Source organism: Zootoca vivipara, chromosome Z (assembly GCF_963506605.1).
Source record: "Zootoca vivipara chromosome Z, rZooViv1.1, whole genome shotgun sequence".
In the NCBI taxonomy this organism is placed as follows: Eukaryota; Metazoa; Chordata; class Lepidosauria; order Squamata; family Lacertidae; genus Zootoca; species Zootoca vivipara.
In genome coordinates this window covers 44,551,403-44,567,393 of record NC_083294.1, presented here as the reverse complement: position 1 = coordinate 44,567,393, position 15,991 = coordinate 44,551,403, and the positions used below count along the sequence as shown (strand labels likewise).

Here is a 15,991-nt window from a genome sequence, read left to right as displayed (position 1 = left end):
TATGTTTCAGAATTATTAAAATGATTAAATACTTTTAATAATTAAAGGACTGATGTAATTTTAAAAAATTAAAAACTTTTAATTACTTTTAATAATTAAAGAACTGATGTAATTTTAAAAAATTAAAAACTTTTAATTACTTTTAATAATTAAAGAACTGATGTAATTTTAAAAAATTAAAAACTCATGCCTTCATTGAAATTATTAAATAATCTTTAAATTTGAAAACTATATAAATTATTACATAATTTTTAAAATTAACAATCATCGAAATGATTAAATCGTTTTAAAGTTTATCAGTGAAATGATCAAATAATTTGTACATTTGCCATCGAAATGATTAAATGATTTTAAAATTTTAAAAGGATTGAAATTATTAAATACTTTTAATAATTAAAGGACTGATGTAATTTTTAAAATTTAAAAACCCATGCATTTATTGAAATTATTAAATAATCTTTAAATTTAAAAATTATATAAATTATTACATAATTTTTTAAATTAACAATCATCGAAATGATTAAATCATTTTAAAGTTTATCACTGAAATGATCAAATAATTTGTACATTTACCATCGAAATGATTAAATGATTTTAAAATTTTAAAATGATTGAAATGATTAAATACTTTTAATAATTAAAGGACTGATGTAATTTAAAAAATCAAAACCCCATGCCTTTATTGAAATTATTAAATAATCTTTAAATTTGAAAACTATAGAAATTATTACATAATTTTTAAAATTAACAGTCATCGAAATGATTAAATCATGTTAAAGTTTATCACTGAAATGATCAAATAATTTGTACATTTACCATCGAAATGATTAAATGATTTTAAAATTTTAAAATGATTGAAATGATTAAATACTTTTAATAATTAAAGGACTGATGTAATTTTAAAAAAATCAAAAACCCATGCCTTTATTGAAATTATTAAATAATCTTTAAATTTGAAAACTCTAGAAATTATTACATAATTTTTAAAATTAACAATCATTGAAATGATTAAATCGTTTTAAAGTTTATCACTGAAATGATCAAATAATTTGTACATTCACCATCGAAATGATTAAATGATTTTAAAATTTTAAAAGGATTGAAATGATTTAAAATGATAGTTCAATTTAAAAATGATTAAATGATTTTTAAAATTAACATTCATCGAAATGATTAAATCATTTTAAAGTTTATCACTGAAATGATTAAATAATTTGTACATTTACCATCGAAATGATTAAATGATTTTTAAATTTTTAAATGATTGAAATGATTAAAATGATAGTTCAGTTTAAAAATGATTAAATGATTTTTAAATTCATCAATTAAAACCATACTATTCAAGCCTTACAACACCACACAGCCTTGAAAAAATCTTCCCTCCTGGAATAAAAAGCTCCCTTCAATTGTTTTGGGAAACCTAATTTGCATACAATTTGCATAATTTGCAAGGCAAAGGCAGGGTAGAGAGACTATTGAGAGATTTGTTCGTTCTTGGCTACTGCATGCTGCAACCAGCTTCAGGGAGGCACTCCTGCAGGTAAGTGACAGCCGCTTTGGACAGGTACGTCATGGTGCCGAAGCGCCCGCTGGGGGCGCTGTCGTAGAGCAAGATGCAGATGCCCGTGGCAGGGTCCCTCTCCAGCATGGCGTCATCGGCACCCAGGGCTTTCTGTATTTGGGGCGGAAAAGGAAAGCGGAGACAAGAGTCAGGGAAAGAGAGCGGAAATTGCTGGGTGATCGATCAATAAATCACACCAAACAGGTGCAGAAAATAAAGAAAGACAATCGGCCAAAAATACGGGCGAGACGTCACCGCTCGGTGCCGTGATCCCACTTCTAACACCCAGGGCCGGTGCTAGTTTTTTTTGCGCCCTAGGCGATATCACCTTCTGCGCCCCCCCAATTTCCCAGAGTTGTTGACCTTTTTTAGAAAAAATAAAAGTGGAATAAAAATTATTTTTAAAAAAGGGAAGCAACGTCAGTGTATAATAGAAAACCCAGATTTATCCAAAAGGACACCCCCGCGGCCTCTGGAGAGGCTCCGTTTGGACCTGCCGTGGCTTGGCTTCTCCCTTCCAAGGTGACGCTTATGCCTGGCCCCGGCGGCAGCAGAGAAGAGCCAGCCCGGGCCAGAGGCAGTGCCGGGCCAAAAGTTGGTCCTGGGCTGTAGACTGCTCCTGTCCGGGGAGGCTCGGCGTGCCACCTCAAGAGGAACTGGGGGTGCCCCTTCGCTTGGTCAGAAAAGGGACCTCGCTCTGCCTACTAGGTGGGCTGGCTGGCCGGCCGGCGGGATTGACTGACTGACCTGGGTGAGCACGAGAAGCAGCAGCGGCAGAAGGGCAAACGGCAGAAGGGCGAGTGGGGCCCGCCAACCAGCATGATCAGCAGGGTCTTGCAGAGAGCAGAGAGCGGGAGGAGGAAGCCCCGCCCCCAGGCCCGCGCTCCCAGAGATCCCCGCGCGCCTCCGGAGCTTCACGCAGGGAGCGGCAGCCTGGGGCCGCCTCCACTGAACAGCTGAGAGGCGCGGCGAGGCGGCCCCAAGCTCGCGCTCCGGGCACGAAGCTCCGGAGGCGCGCAGGGGGAGCGTGAGCCTGGGGCCACCTCGCTGCGCCTCTCAGTTGAGGCGGCCTCAGCCTCCCACTCCCCATGCAAAGCTCCGCAGGCGCGCTGTGAGCGTGAGCCTGGGGGCGGGGCTGCCTCCTCCCGCTCTCTGCTCCGCTGCAAGACCCTGCTGATCATGCTGGCTGGTGGGCCCCGCTCGCCCTTCTGCCGCTGCCGCTTCTCTGCCGCTGTCACTCCCCGCGCACCTCCGGAACTTCTCGCCAGGAGCGCGAGCTTGGGGCCGCCTCGCCCACCTTTCAGCTGTTCAGAGGAGGCAACCCCAGGCCCGGGCTCCCCGCGCGCCTCCGGATAGCGGCCTGAGGCAGCCCCAGGCAGCACCGGCGGGCGGCCTGGCCAGCGCCCCCTCCATTTTGGTGCCCTACGCCGTGGCCTAGTTCACCTTAATGGAAGCGCCGGCCCTGCTAACACCTGGGAAACACCGACTGCCCCACCCAAGGGTGTCTGCCCTCACCTGCTCCTGGCAGAACGCTTCGTCCGCCAACTTGACGATGTCATCGATGCTGACCAGCCTCCCAGAGCCGGCAAAGTCAACCTCAGCCAACAGGGTCAACACCCATATGGTTTCTACGCAGAGCTGCCGGTATTCTGGCTGCGGGATCTTGTTCAGCGCCGACTCGACACCGACGGCAAACTTTATCTCGCCCGGCGTCATCTGCCGGAAACGGAAAAGGGGCATTAGGATTTGAACCCGGGTCCAGCGGGAATCGGTAAAGAAGCCAGGGGAGGCTGTCTCGCTCTTTTCATCTCTCTGTTTTGATCCCTCTTTTTTTAATCTCACTTTCAATCCCTCTATCTCTCCATGTCTCCTTCCTCTTTCAATTTTGCTCTCTCTCTCCATCTTTCTCACACTCTCTTATATCTCTTTCGCTCTATCTCTCTCTCTGCAGGATTTGTCATCTTTCCGCAGGGCCTGCAAGACAGAGCTGTTCCGCCTGGCCTTTGGGTTGGACTTAGCCTGACCCCTGTGTTTTCCTCCCTCATGGCCTGGATTTATGGACTACTTGAAATGAGGCTGCATTTTAAATTTTAATACTGTATTTTAATCTGTATTATAATTAATTGTTTTTATGTTTTATTGTGGTTTTGTTGGTGTGAGCCGCCATGAGCCCGGTTTTTGACCGGGGAGGGCGGGGTATAAATAAAATTTTATTATTATTATTATTAATATTATTATTACATCAACATCTGTCTCCCTCTTTCTTTCTTTCTTTCTTTCTTTCTTTCTTTCTCACTCTCTTTCAACCTCTCTCAATCTCTACATCTTCCTTCCTTTCTCTCTCTCTCTTTCAATCTTTCCATCTATGTCTCCGTATTTCCCTCTTTCTCTTCCCCTCTCTCTTTATCTCTCTTTCAATTTCTCCGCCTCTCCTTGCCTTCATCTTTCTCTCATTATTATTATTAGTATTATTGTGTGCTGGTAGGGAAGCCAAGTCACCATTACCTCTTGAGTGGTGGAAGACGGGAGGACAAAGCCGCCGATGGACAGACCGTGGCACTGGGAAGAAAAGATGAGTGGAAATGGAGTCACCCTCTCGACAGATTTGCACCCATGACCTGCTCCGGAATCACACTCAGATTTGTGCTCACTCCAGATTCAGACTTAGAGACTGGCGCACGCACCAGATTCAACCTCACACACTTCAGATCTGAATTCAGGAGATCCGCATTCACTCCAGATTTGGCATGGCACACTTTGGATTCATACTCAGATCTGTGCCTGATCCAGAGTTACGCTCAGTCAGATTTACACACACACCATAGCTGCCAAGTACCCCGTTTTCCCCGGGAAACCCCCCGTTTCTACTTACCTTTTCCCGGTGGTCCCCCGTATCACTTCGTCTCCCGTTTTCCTCCGCAATTTTTCTCCTGCAGGCGGCCATTTTTTTCCTTTCCGATTTGCCCTTCTATGGGCACAAAAAATGGCCGCCGCTGGCTTCAAAAGTTGCATCTACGCATGTCCGGAAGTGCATAGACACGGCTTCCGGTGTCGGCGGAGGCCATTTTTTGTGCCCATAGATGGGCGGAGCGACACCGGAAGTTGTGTCGACGCACTTCCTGACATGTGTACACGCGACTTTCGAAGCCGGCGGCGGCCATTTTTGGTGCCCATAGAAGGGCAAAGCGACACCGGAAGTTACGTCGACGCAACCTCCGGTGTCACACGGCTGCCGGTCCCGGATTCTGCAGTCCGGGACTTGGAAGGTAAGACACACACCAGATTCAACCTCGCACACTTCGGATCCAAACCCAGGAGAATAGCATTCACTCCAGATTCAGCCTCGTAAAACTCAGATCCGGGAGATTTGTTCCTGCTCCGGAGTCACACCAGGTCTGGCGCTCACCTTCTGCAAGACCTTCCACACCTTTGGGTAGAAGCCCACCGGCACCCGGTTGAGGGCGCCGTCGAGACGCCGACGCCGACGCCACCCGCCTTGTCGCGTTTCCTTGGTGGGGCGCCAATCGCCCCCCTGCTGGATTTTGGTCCAGAGCTCTGTTTTGGTGGCGCCGGCCATTTCGCGGATCGAGACGCCCGGCGCAGCGTCGGCCGTCCGCACTGCAGGGAGAAAGCAGGGTTCTCAGTGCCAGGTTGGGGCACAAGGGATCCCCCCCAGAGGAATTGAGTCTGACCCTGCGAGGACTGACCGCTGCGCTGGACGCCAAATTCCTTTCCGCTCAGGATGTGGTGCAGGAGGCTTTTGACCTCGGACGGGCTGAGGTTCAACAAGGTCTGCGTGGCTTCGTCAGCTGGGAAATAGCGAGGGGGGGGGAGGAAGAAGGAAGGGAAGAGGGAAAGGAAGGCAGAAGAAGCAGAGAATATAATAAAATAAGAGCAAGATAAGGGAACTAAAACATGGCTATGCTTAGAATAACCTTGTAAGGATGAGAAGTTTATGACGATTGTGATGGTTAGACTCAAAGGCTGGATTTATATTAAATTATTATCTGACAGGAGGATAAGATGTATTATGAACTACTGTGCTGAAAGGGGCGGAAGCTTTATGTTTTGAGATGTACTTTTTTCTATATGGACATTAGAATCATAGAATCATAGAGTTGGAAGAGACCACAAGGGCCATCCAGTCCAAACCGCTGCCAAGCAGGAAACACCATCAAAGCATTCTTGACAGATGGCTGTCAAGCCTCTGCTTCAAGACCTCCAAAGAAGGAGACTCCACCACACTCCTTGGCAGCAAATTCCACTGCCGAACAGCTCTTACTGTCAGGAAGTTCTTCCTAATGTTGAGGTGTCCGCTTCTCTGGAGCAGCAGAAAACAACCTTTCTCCCTCCTCTATATGACATCCTTTCATATATTTGAACATGGCTATCATATCACCCCTTAACCTTCTCTTCTCCAGGCTAAACATACCCAGCTCCCTAAGCCGTTCCTCATAAGGCATCGTTTCCAGGCCTTTGACCATTTTGGTTGCCCTCTTCTGGACACGTTCCAGCTTGTCAGTATCCTTCTTGAACTGTGGTGCCCAGAACTGGACACAGTACTCCAGGTGAGGTCTGGTACTATTACATCCCTTGATCTATGCTATACTCCTATTGATGCAGCCCAGAATTGCATTGGCTTTTTGAGCTGCTGCATCACACTGTTGCCTCATGTGAAGTTTGTGGTCTACCAAGACTCCTAGATCCTTTTCACATGTACTGCTCTCAAGCCAGGTGTCTCCCATCCTGTATTTGTGCCTTTCATTTTTTTTCCCCCCAAGTGTAGTACTTTACATTTCTGTTAAAATTCATCTTGTTTGCTTTGGCCCAGTTGTCTAATCTGTTAAGGTCATTTTGAAGTGCGATCCTGTCCTCTGGGGTATTAGCCACCCCTCCCAATTTGGTGTCATCTCCCAACTTGCTCTGGATGCCCTCAAGCCCATCATCCAAGTCATTGATGAAGATGTTGAATAAGACTGGGCCCAAGACAGAACCCTGTGGCACCCCACTAGTCACTACTCTCCAGGATGAGGAGGAGCCATTGATGAGCACCCTTTGGGTTCGGTCAGTCAGCCAGTGAATAGTAGCATTGTCTAGGCCGCATTTTACCAGCTTCTTTACAAGAATATCATGGGGCACCTTGTCAAAGGCCTTGCTGAAATCAAGATGGGCTACATCCATTAATTTATTTTTATTTGAATTTCTATTTTTCTTTTCCTTCTCCCTCTTTTTTCTTTTCTTATCTATTCTATTTTTTCTTCTCTGCACCTTTCTTCTCCTTTTTTTCCTTTTTCCTTTCCTCTTTTCCTTCCTTCTTTTTTTTTGGTTTTGCAAATCTGATTTATGATTCTTCAAAGTTAAACAATGGAATATGTAAAAAGTGTAAACGAATGTACCTGGACTGATTTGAAGATGCTTGGTATTGTTTTAAAGAAATTTTGAAATAAATTTTTAAAAAAAAGAAAAGAAAAGAAAAGAAGAGCAAGCAAAAAAAGAAGAGAAAGGAATAAGAGAAAAAAGGAAGACAAAGAAAGAAAGAAAGAGATGAAGCTGAGAAAAAAAGAGAAAGAAAGAAAGAAAGGAGAAAGCAACAATAAAACGCAGAGAAAGGTAGAAAGAAGAGAAGAAAGAAGATTGAAAAGAAAGGAAGAAGGAAGAGAAAGAAAGGACAGTAGAGAATGAAAGAAGAGAGGAATATATAAAAAGCAGAGAAAGGAATAAAGGAGAAAGCAGAGAAAGGAAAAACATAAAGGAAGGAATAAGAGAAAGGAGAGAAAGGAAGGAAGAAGGTAAAGGGGAAGGAAGGAAGGAAGGAAGGAAGGAAGGAAAAACAAAGTAGAGAGGAAGAAAAGAAAGCAGAAAGAAGGAAGGAATATAAAGAAGAGAAAGAAAGAAAAGAAAAGAAAAAAGGAAGCAGAGGGAGGAAGAAAAGAAAAAAAAGCAAGCAAGCAGAGAAAGACAGAAAGAAAGGAGGAAGGAGGAAGAAAAGAAAAAGCAAGCAAGCAAGCAAAAAAGACAATGCTATATACCTGCTATTATATGGTAAAAAATACCATATATCTCCTTTTATACAGGACATTCCCACATGTCTGCTACCGGTATTATATGGGTAAAATACCGTATTCCTCCTATTATATGGGACAATTCCCCCCTATTTTATGGAACTGGTGGCTTTGCGACCAGGCGCCTCCCTACCTGAACATGACAGTGACTGCGCCAGCTCGGTCGCCATCACTTGGATGATGAGCCCAATGCGGAGGCGGAACATTTCGGCAAAGAGGGCCGGCTGCGTCCGGATGTACATGGCCAGGTAGACCATAATTTCCTGGAACCAGAAGAGAGGGACAAACTACAACTCCCGGAGGACTATGGTTCCCAGGGAGCAAATCTCTGGGGAATGAACTACGACACCCGAAAAATATGGTTCCCAGGGAGTAAATCTCTGAGGAACAAACCACTGTTCCCGGCATAGCTGCCAAGTACCCCGTTTTCCCCGGGAAACCCCTGTTTTTACTTACCTTTTCCCGGTGGTCCCCCGTATCACTTCGTCTCCCGTTTTTCTCCGTTTTTTTCTCCTGCCGGCGGCCATTTTTTTCCCTTTCCGATTTGCCCTTCTATGGTCACCAAACCTGCCGCCGCCGGCTTCAAAAGTCGCATCTACACATGTCCGGAAGTGCACAGACGCGGCTTCCGGTGTCGCCGGCGGCCATTTTTGGTGCCCATTGAAGGGCAAAGCGACACCGGAAATTACGTCGATGCAACTTTCGGTGTCACACGGCTGCCGGTCCCGGATTCTGCAGTCCGGGACTTGGAAGGTAAGGTTCCCGGGAAAGCCAGGTGCCTAGAGTTCCCAGAAAACAGGGGCCCCGCTGCTGTTCTTCTCATCACCCGGCGCTCACCTGGGTTAGGATGCAGATGCTAAGGTTCCCCTCGCTGACGTCCTCGATCAGACGTGTGAGCTCCTCATAGGGAAGGGGGCTGGCAGGGAAAAACAGCCGAGTTGGGAAGTTGATAATAATCTAGTCTGACCCCGAGGAAGGCGAGAATGTCTCACCCGATGTGAAAATCGAGCCCAGGACTCTGGGATCGAGAGTCCCCTGCTCTGCCAACTGTTTTGTATTTTTGCGCAACATTCCGATGACAAATTTAAGAAGGATAATAATTTAAATTTAAATAATTTAGATTTACGGAAATTAAGAATGATTTAAAAAGTGACACTACTAAGTCAAAAAATTTAAGCTGACGTTTCAGTTTAATCTGAATTTAAATTTATGGAAATGAATAATTTAAAAAAATAAATGATAAATTTTAAGTTGACATCTAAATTAAATCTGATTTTAAATTGGCGAATCTAAATACCGGTAATTCAATTTAATTTAAATTATTTAAATTTACGGAAGCTAAAAATATTTAAATTTTTAAAACGATACATTATTGCAAGTCAAAAATTTTAAGCTTACATTTAATTTAAATCTGAAATTGAATTTAAATATTTAATACCTAACCACTCTAATTTGAAAATTTAAATGTAGAATTTAAATTAAAGTTAAACATACATGTAAACATAAATAAACATAATAAATAATAAATAATTATTATTAATGTTTGATTTCTGTATTTCAATGTTTTGCTGGAAGCCGCCCAGAGTGGCTGGGGGAACCCGGCCAGATGGGCGGGGTATAAATAATAAATTATTACTATTATTATTATTATAACATTTAATAATAATCATTTAAATTTGAAAAATGTTAAGCAATTTGAATTTAGATTGTACAGTGGTGCCTCGACGTACGCATTTAAAAATTCATAAGTCGAAAAACGCCATTGGAAATGCGATTTCTCATAGGAATGCATTGGAAACAGAAAAATTCGTAAGTCGAAGCAACCCTATCTAAAAATCCATAAGCTGAAAAACCCCTATCTAAAACCGCCGCGGTTTTTCCCCGGGAGTTGAGGCCATTACCCCCATTCGTAAGTCGAAAAATTCGGTTGTCGAGTTGTTCTTAAGTCGAGGCACCACTGTACTTAAATTTAGAAATTCTATCACTCATTTAAGTTTAAAAATAATAATTTAAATTTTAAAACAAAGTTTGCATTAAATTTAAATTAATTGAAATGAAAAAGAAAAATTGACACTAAATTGTAATTTAAAATTGACAATAAATTATAATTTAAAATTAACATCAAATTTAAAAATTCAATCAGTCATAACAATAAATTCATACCTTTAGTATTCTACCTGTCGCAACCCGCTTTCGGTTGGCCTGTACCAGCAAATTAAAAAGCTTTAAATTAAATTGAATTAAATTAAGTCTCTGAAAAGAGAGACGACTTTTGTAAGATGGGAATGCAAGAAAACCAAATTAATGAATTGACTGATTGATTGATTGAACCTAGGAAATTAAAACTGGGCCCGTCCTCCAGCTCCCAGTAAGGATACGAAGGCCAACGAGCCCCTTCTGCAAGAGACGTGGATTTGACCCCTTCCAGAGGTCCAGCTGCCCACCATTTTGCCCCAATAGTCTCCCCGGTTAGGATTGCCCCCCTGATTGCCTCCCTGGTCAGGATCGTAGCGACTCCAAAAACTCACGCCGAGATGGTCTGCTCACGAGGCTCTGGGGGGAGACCCACGGTGAGGTGCTTCTGGTGCGACAGGAGGTTAGTACAGGCCTGGGGAAAGAAAAGGGGACCCCGGCGGTCATCTAGATTGACCCCTTCATTTTTATTTTTAAAAAGACTTTATTCCAGCTCATCAAAGTACAGTCGTACCTCGGTTTACGACCCGCTCAGGTTGCGAACAGTTCGGGTTACGAACTCCGCAAACCCGGAAGTGTTTTCGGGGCGCATGCGCAAAAGCGGCGCGAAAAACGCGCTTTGCGACCTTTTCGGGTTACGAACCGCGATCCAGAATGGATCGTGTTCGTAACCCGAGGTACTACTGTAATACAAATAATACAAATGATACAAAATAATAATACAAAAAACAAAACAAAATACAAATGATAAAACTTAAAAAATGACTTCCTACCGTTCGAACATCGCTTCCCTTCTCTTACATTCTTCATATTATAAATTTCTTCTTATCTCAAATTCTTTAATTCCCTACTCTTCTCTCAATTTAAGCAAATCACCAAATTAATCTTGAAATTTCCTTTAATCAAATACTCCTCCACAAATTTCCATTCCATTATATATTTTTCTTTAGGTATATTTCTGATTGCAGCAGTCATTTTGGCCAAATTCATGAATTCTACTAATTTCTCCTGCCATTCAAAAATTGTCTGTGTTTTCTCCCCCTTCCAGTTTTTAGCTATGAGCAGTCTAGCCGCTGCGCTAGCATATAACAGTATGTTTCTTTTAATTTCAGGAATACTTTTGGGAACAATACTTAGTAGAAACAGCTCCGGCTTCTTTTCAAACGTCATTTTTAACATCTTTTTTTAATTTTTCGTATACCGCATTCCAAAATTCCGACTTGACATTTCCAGCATTTATTCGAACCCTTTTCATACAGTTTAGCGTTTCTAACTGGAGTCAGATGCCACCTATAAACTAATTTTAATATGTTTTCTTTAATACCGGTGCAAGCTGTGAATCTTAGTCCTTCTTTCCATAGTCTCTCCCATTGGTCACTATATATGGGTCTTCCTATATCCTGGGCCCACCTTGTCATTGTATTTTTAATGACTTCGTAGATTGACCCCTTCAAACTCTTCCCAAAAGGAGGCTGCCCAGAACCCTATTTTTCCTTCAAATTTTCAATCTTTTTTCCCCCCCAAAATATCCCAACCTCGTCCAAAGCTTCTGCCTTCTTCCTCAGGACGCCAGAAATGTAGCGGATCAGGCCCCACTGCCGAGCGGCGCCGGCTTTCGAATACAGCTCCGCGAGGAGGTCGCCCACTGTAGCTCCTGCCTCGCCGTAGAGCTCCGTCTCCCAATCAGGACCCCTGAAAGGAAGTGTCCGAGTCAGAAGGGGACCCCGGAGGGTCATCCAGTCCAACCCCATCTGAAAAGCCAATCGTGGCAGAGGAAAGGCAATCGAGTGGGATGAAGGGCAATAAAAATAAAATAAAATAAAATGAAGAAGGAAGGAAGAATAATAGAATCATGGAGTTGGAAGAGACCACAAGGGCCATCCAGTCCAACCCCACCTTAAAAGCCAATCGTGGCAGAGGAAAGGCAATCGAGTGGGATGAAGGGCAATTAAAATAAAATGAAATAAAATGAAGAAGGAAGGAAGGAAGGAAGAATCATAGAATCATAGAATCATAGAGTTGGAAGAGACCACAAGGGCCATCCAGTCCAACCCCCTGCCGAGCAGGAAACACCATCAAAGCATTCTTGACATATGGCTGTCAAGCCTCTGCTTAAAGACCTCCAAAGAAGGAGACTCCACCACACTTCTTGGCAGCAAATTCCACTGCCGAGCAGCTCTTACTGTCAGGAAGTTCTTCCTAATGTTTAGGTGGAAGCTTCTTTCTTGTAGTTTGAATCCATTGCTCCGTGTCCGCTTCTCTGGAGCAGCAGAAAACAATTTCTCTCCCTCCTCTATATGACATCCTTTGATATATTTGAACATGGCTATCATATCACCCCTTAATCTTCTCTTCTCCAGGCTAAACATACCCAGCTCCCTAAGCCATTCCTCACAAGGCATTGTTTCCAGGCCTTTGACCATTTTGGTTGCCCTCCTCTGGACACGTTCCAGCTTGTCAGTATCCTTCTTGAACTGTGGTGCCCAGAACTGGACACAGTACTCCAGGTGAGGTCTGACCAGAGCAGAATACAGTGGTACTATTACAGTGTTTCTCCTAAAATAAGACGGGCCTTAAAAATAAGCCATGGCAGGCTTTTCATGAGTAGAATAAATATAAGACATACCCCAAAAATAAGCCGGGGGGGAGCAGGTCTGGCAAGGAAAGGAAGGCATTTAAGCGCCTTCGGAAGAGCCGGCAAGAGGCAACAGCGCGCTTGCTGGCGACCTTCTTTTCATGCCACTCGCAGTGTCCGTCTCCACCGCCGCCATGCTTTGGGGCTTGGCGCGTGCCCACAGCCACCTCCGCAGCCCCTGGGATTACCGTCGCTGCAGCTGCGCTCCTGGGCGCTCTTGGCACTTCCCCCGCAGCCGCCTCACTGTGTTTTGCGGGGGTGGGAGCCGCTTCGGGGAGCGCAGCGCAGCGCGAAGAGCCTGGTGAGAGGCAGCTGCGGCTGCAGGTGAAGCCCGGGATCTGCGTGGGCGACTGGGGGCGAACGCCCTGAGCGCTGCGGCGGTGGCGAAGAGGCGGCTGATCGGGCGCCTCTTCGCTATCGCCACAGCGCTCAGGGCGCTCACCCCCAGTCGCCCACGCAGATCCCGGGCTTCACCTGCAGCCGCAGCTGCCTCTCACCAGGCCCTTCACGCTGCGCTGTGCTCCCCGAAGCGGCTCCCGTGCAGCCGCCTCTTGCCGCGGTGGAATCGGGCATCCCAAGGAGCAAACTCCTGAGCTGGAAGGAGCAGCCGGGGGAGTTGGTCCACTTTCCCCGCTCCGTTTGTCTTTTGGTGGCGCGCCCCCGCCCTTTTCCTCCCTCCTCGCCTTCCTCCATCTTAGCCCCGCACCCGGTCCGCCTCTCGCCCATGCATACTCTCGCCTACTCATCCCTTGCACACACACGCACACCTGGCGGGAGCAGTCACCAGTCACCAGCCTGGTCCCGGGCCAAAAGAGGGCCAGGCTATAGGCAGGCAAGGGCAGATTTGCACACTGGCGATTGAATGGATGAATTGGCCCTCTGAGCCAAAACAAGTCCCAGCAGCCCCTCCGCCAGCTCAGGAATGCGCGCCGTGTGGATGCCATTCCCTGGGGAGAGACAGGCGCTCGCCCGGGGGCGGGGAGGACGGCGGCGAAAGGGAGCGAAGGACCCCAAAGCCAAGAGGGTCCGGAGGGATTGGCCTACAAGATCCCTTGGGGAACACTGGGAGGGCACGTGTGCTTCCTCCCTGCTCGGCCGGTGGCGCGGTTGCCAGCTCCCGCTCGAAAAAATAAGACATCCCCCGAAAATAAGCCATGGTGTGTTTTTTTTGGGGAAAAATAAATATAAGACGTGTCTTATTTTAGGAGAAACACGGTACTTCCCTTGATCTAGATGCTATACTCCTATTGATGCAGCCCAGAATTGCATTGGCTTTTTTAGTTGCTGCATCACACTGCTGACTCATGTTAAGTTTGTGGTCTACCAAGACTCCTAGATCCTTTTCACATGTACTGCTCTCAAGCCAGGTGTCTCCCATCCTGTATTTGTGCCTTTCATTTATTTTTATTTTTTTTGCCCAAGTGTAGTACTTTACATTTCTCCTTGTTAAAATTCATCTTGTTTGCTTTGGCCCATGGCAGAGGAAAGGCAATCGAGTGGGATTAAGGGCAATAGAAATAAAATAAAATAAAATAAAATGAAGAAGGAAGGAAGAATCATAGAATCCTAGAGTTGGAAGAGACCACAAGGGCCATCCAGTCCAACCCCCTGCCAAGCAGGAAACACCATCAAAGCATTCTTGACATATGCCTGTCAAGCCTCTGCTTCAAGACCTCCAAAGAAGGAGACTCCACCACACTCCTTGGCAGCAAATTCCACTGCCGAACAGCTCTTACTGTCAAGAGAGAAGGGATCCCATGCCAGCGCTCTTAAATCTCAGGGAAAGGACCTTGGGGTCATCCAGTCTAACTACCCCCCCCCCCCCCGCAACACAGGGCGATACACATTCGCTGAGGCCCAAAGTCCTACTTGAGGCTGTACAAAATGGAGAGGCAGTTGGCTTGATCCTGCAGGGTGGCGCACGCCCGAAGCTGATCCACCAACAATTGGCAGTCCACGTTCCCGTCGGCATCTTTCAGGAGGTCCGCCTCGGTGGGAAGAGATGCCTGGGGGCAGAGAGTGAGGCCGATTGAGCTGGTAGGCACCCCAAAGGTCATCCAGCAAAACCCACTGTGAACCCGGGTCCAGCGCGAAACGGTAAAGAAGCCAGGGGGGGCTCTCCTCTCTCTCGCTCTTTTCATCTCTCTGTTTTGATTCCTCTTTTTTATCTCTCTTTCACTCCCTCTATCTCTCCATGTCTCCTTTCTCTTTTCAATTTTTCTTTCTCTCTCCATCTTTCTTCCTCTCTTTTATATTATTATTATCATTACTATCAAACCTTTATTAGGCATTTTACAAATAGAACTGCAAGAAAAAGAATCACATGCAAAAGTATTTAGAATGCATACAAAGAGGCAACAGTAAACTGCATATACTAATTGTATGTATATTGTTCAGTTTCTGTTAATTGGTTCTCATGGGAAACTTACAGATTCTTGCTTCACACAATTAACTCAAGGCAGTGTCAATTTACTCTTGGCAGAAAGCCAAGGTCTGCCTAACCTGGAAACTACTCTCTGATTGGTTAACGACCAGCACTGAACTCTGTTATCTAGGAATGCTAGCACAGTTGTTTCTTGTTGGGTGTTAGGAGTAGGAGTGCTGCGTATGGTTGGAGAGAGAGAGAGATAGAGAGGATTTATTTTGCTTTGCTTTGTATGCAGAAACTCTGCTGCTTTTATTTTCTTTTAATAAATCCTGTAAATAGTTATTCTGCGTCTAGCCGACTAGTCATTTCCACCTCAACTAGCTTATGCGCTGTGCATTAAAACTCTGCTACGTTTGGGCTAAAGCCACTAGAGCTATGCCTGACACTTCAAAATTCTAAGATATATATCCTATATAATAATATGCAAGTGTCTCTGTGTCCAGTCCCTGTGTCCGCGCTACTGCGCATGTGCCGCACGGACACAGGGGTTGGACGCAGAGACAATATCTCGGTCGCACGCCCAGGACACTCTCATGCGGTGCCGGAGGCTGTTCTAGCAGGCCGCTCCCAGCGCTGACCTCCACGGGCGCCTAGAGCAGGCATGTCAAACTTGCGGCCCTCCAGATGTTTTGGACTACAATTCCCATCTTCCCCAACCACTGGTCCTGCTAGCTAGGGATCATGGGAGTTGTAGGCCAAAACATCTGGAGGGCCGCAAGTTTGACATGCCTGGCCTAGAGGATCCCCACCCCCTCCCGACCCCGCTGCCCCAGCTTCGGCCCCGCGACAGCCATGGGCGCCCCCGGAGTCACCTTCGTCACCAGCCTCCGGAGGCGGCGACGGTAACAGCAGCAGCGGGAGCAGCCCGGCCCGAGCGTGCCTCACCTTCCCTGGCCTCTGCCCGTCCTGAGCAGCGATGGAGGAGCCTTACCTTCCAAGTCCCGGACTGCAGAATCCGGGACCGGCAGCCGTGTGACACTGGAAGTTGTGTCGACGTAACTTCGGGCGTAGTTTTGCCCTTCTATGTGCACCAAAAATGGCCACCGCCGGCTTCGAAAGTCGCTTCTACGCATGTCAGGAAGTGCGTCGACGCAACTTCCGGTGTCACTCTG

The 15,991-nt window shown here is 45.7% G+C and overlaps 1 protein-coding gene across 3 annotated transcripts in view; it reads right to left on the bottom strand.

The window, feature by feature from the left end:
* Positions 1–935: 935 nt before the first annotated feature.
* The window catches only part of LOC118083808 (phosphorylase b kinase regulatory subunit alpha, skeletal muscle isoform-like), a 39,224-nt gene continuing 24,168 nt past the window's right edge, over positions 936–15,991 (bottom strand). For 2 of the 3 annotated variants that reach the window (XM_060270138.1, XM_060270139.1), the window contains exons 21-30: positions 14,321–14,457; positions 11,352–11,508; positions 10,152–10,231; positions 8,461–8,539; positions 7,757–7,886; positions 5,269–5,370; positions 4,968–5,179; positions 4,067–4,120; positions 3,077–3,277; positions 936–1,672 (exon numbers count right to left, since the gene is read on the bottom strand). In XM_060270138.1, the coding sequence (XP_060126121.1) occupies positions 1,499–1,672; positions 3,077–3,277; positions 4,067–4,120; positions 4,968–5,179; positions 5,269–5,370; positions 7,757–7,886; positions 8,461–8,539; positions 10,152–10,231; positions 11,352–11,508; positions 14,321–14,457 (1,326 nt within the window). In that variant the 3' untranslated portion in view covers positions 936–1,498. The remainder of the gene's footprint in view (positions 1,673–3,076; positions 3,278–4,066; positions 4,121–4,967; positions 5,180–5,268; positions 5,371–7,756; positions 7,887–8,460; positions 8,540–10,151; positions 10,232–11,351; positions 11,509–14,320; positions 14,458–15,991) is intronic. The other variant, XM_060270137.1, reaches the window with a different exon arrangement.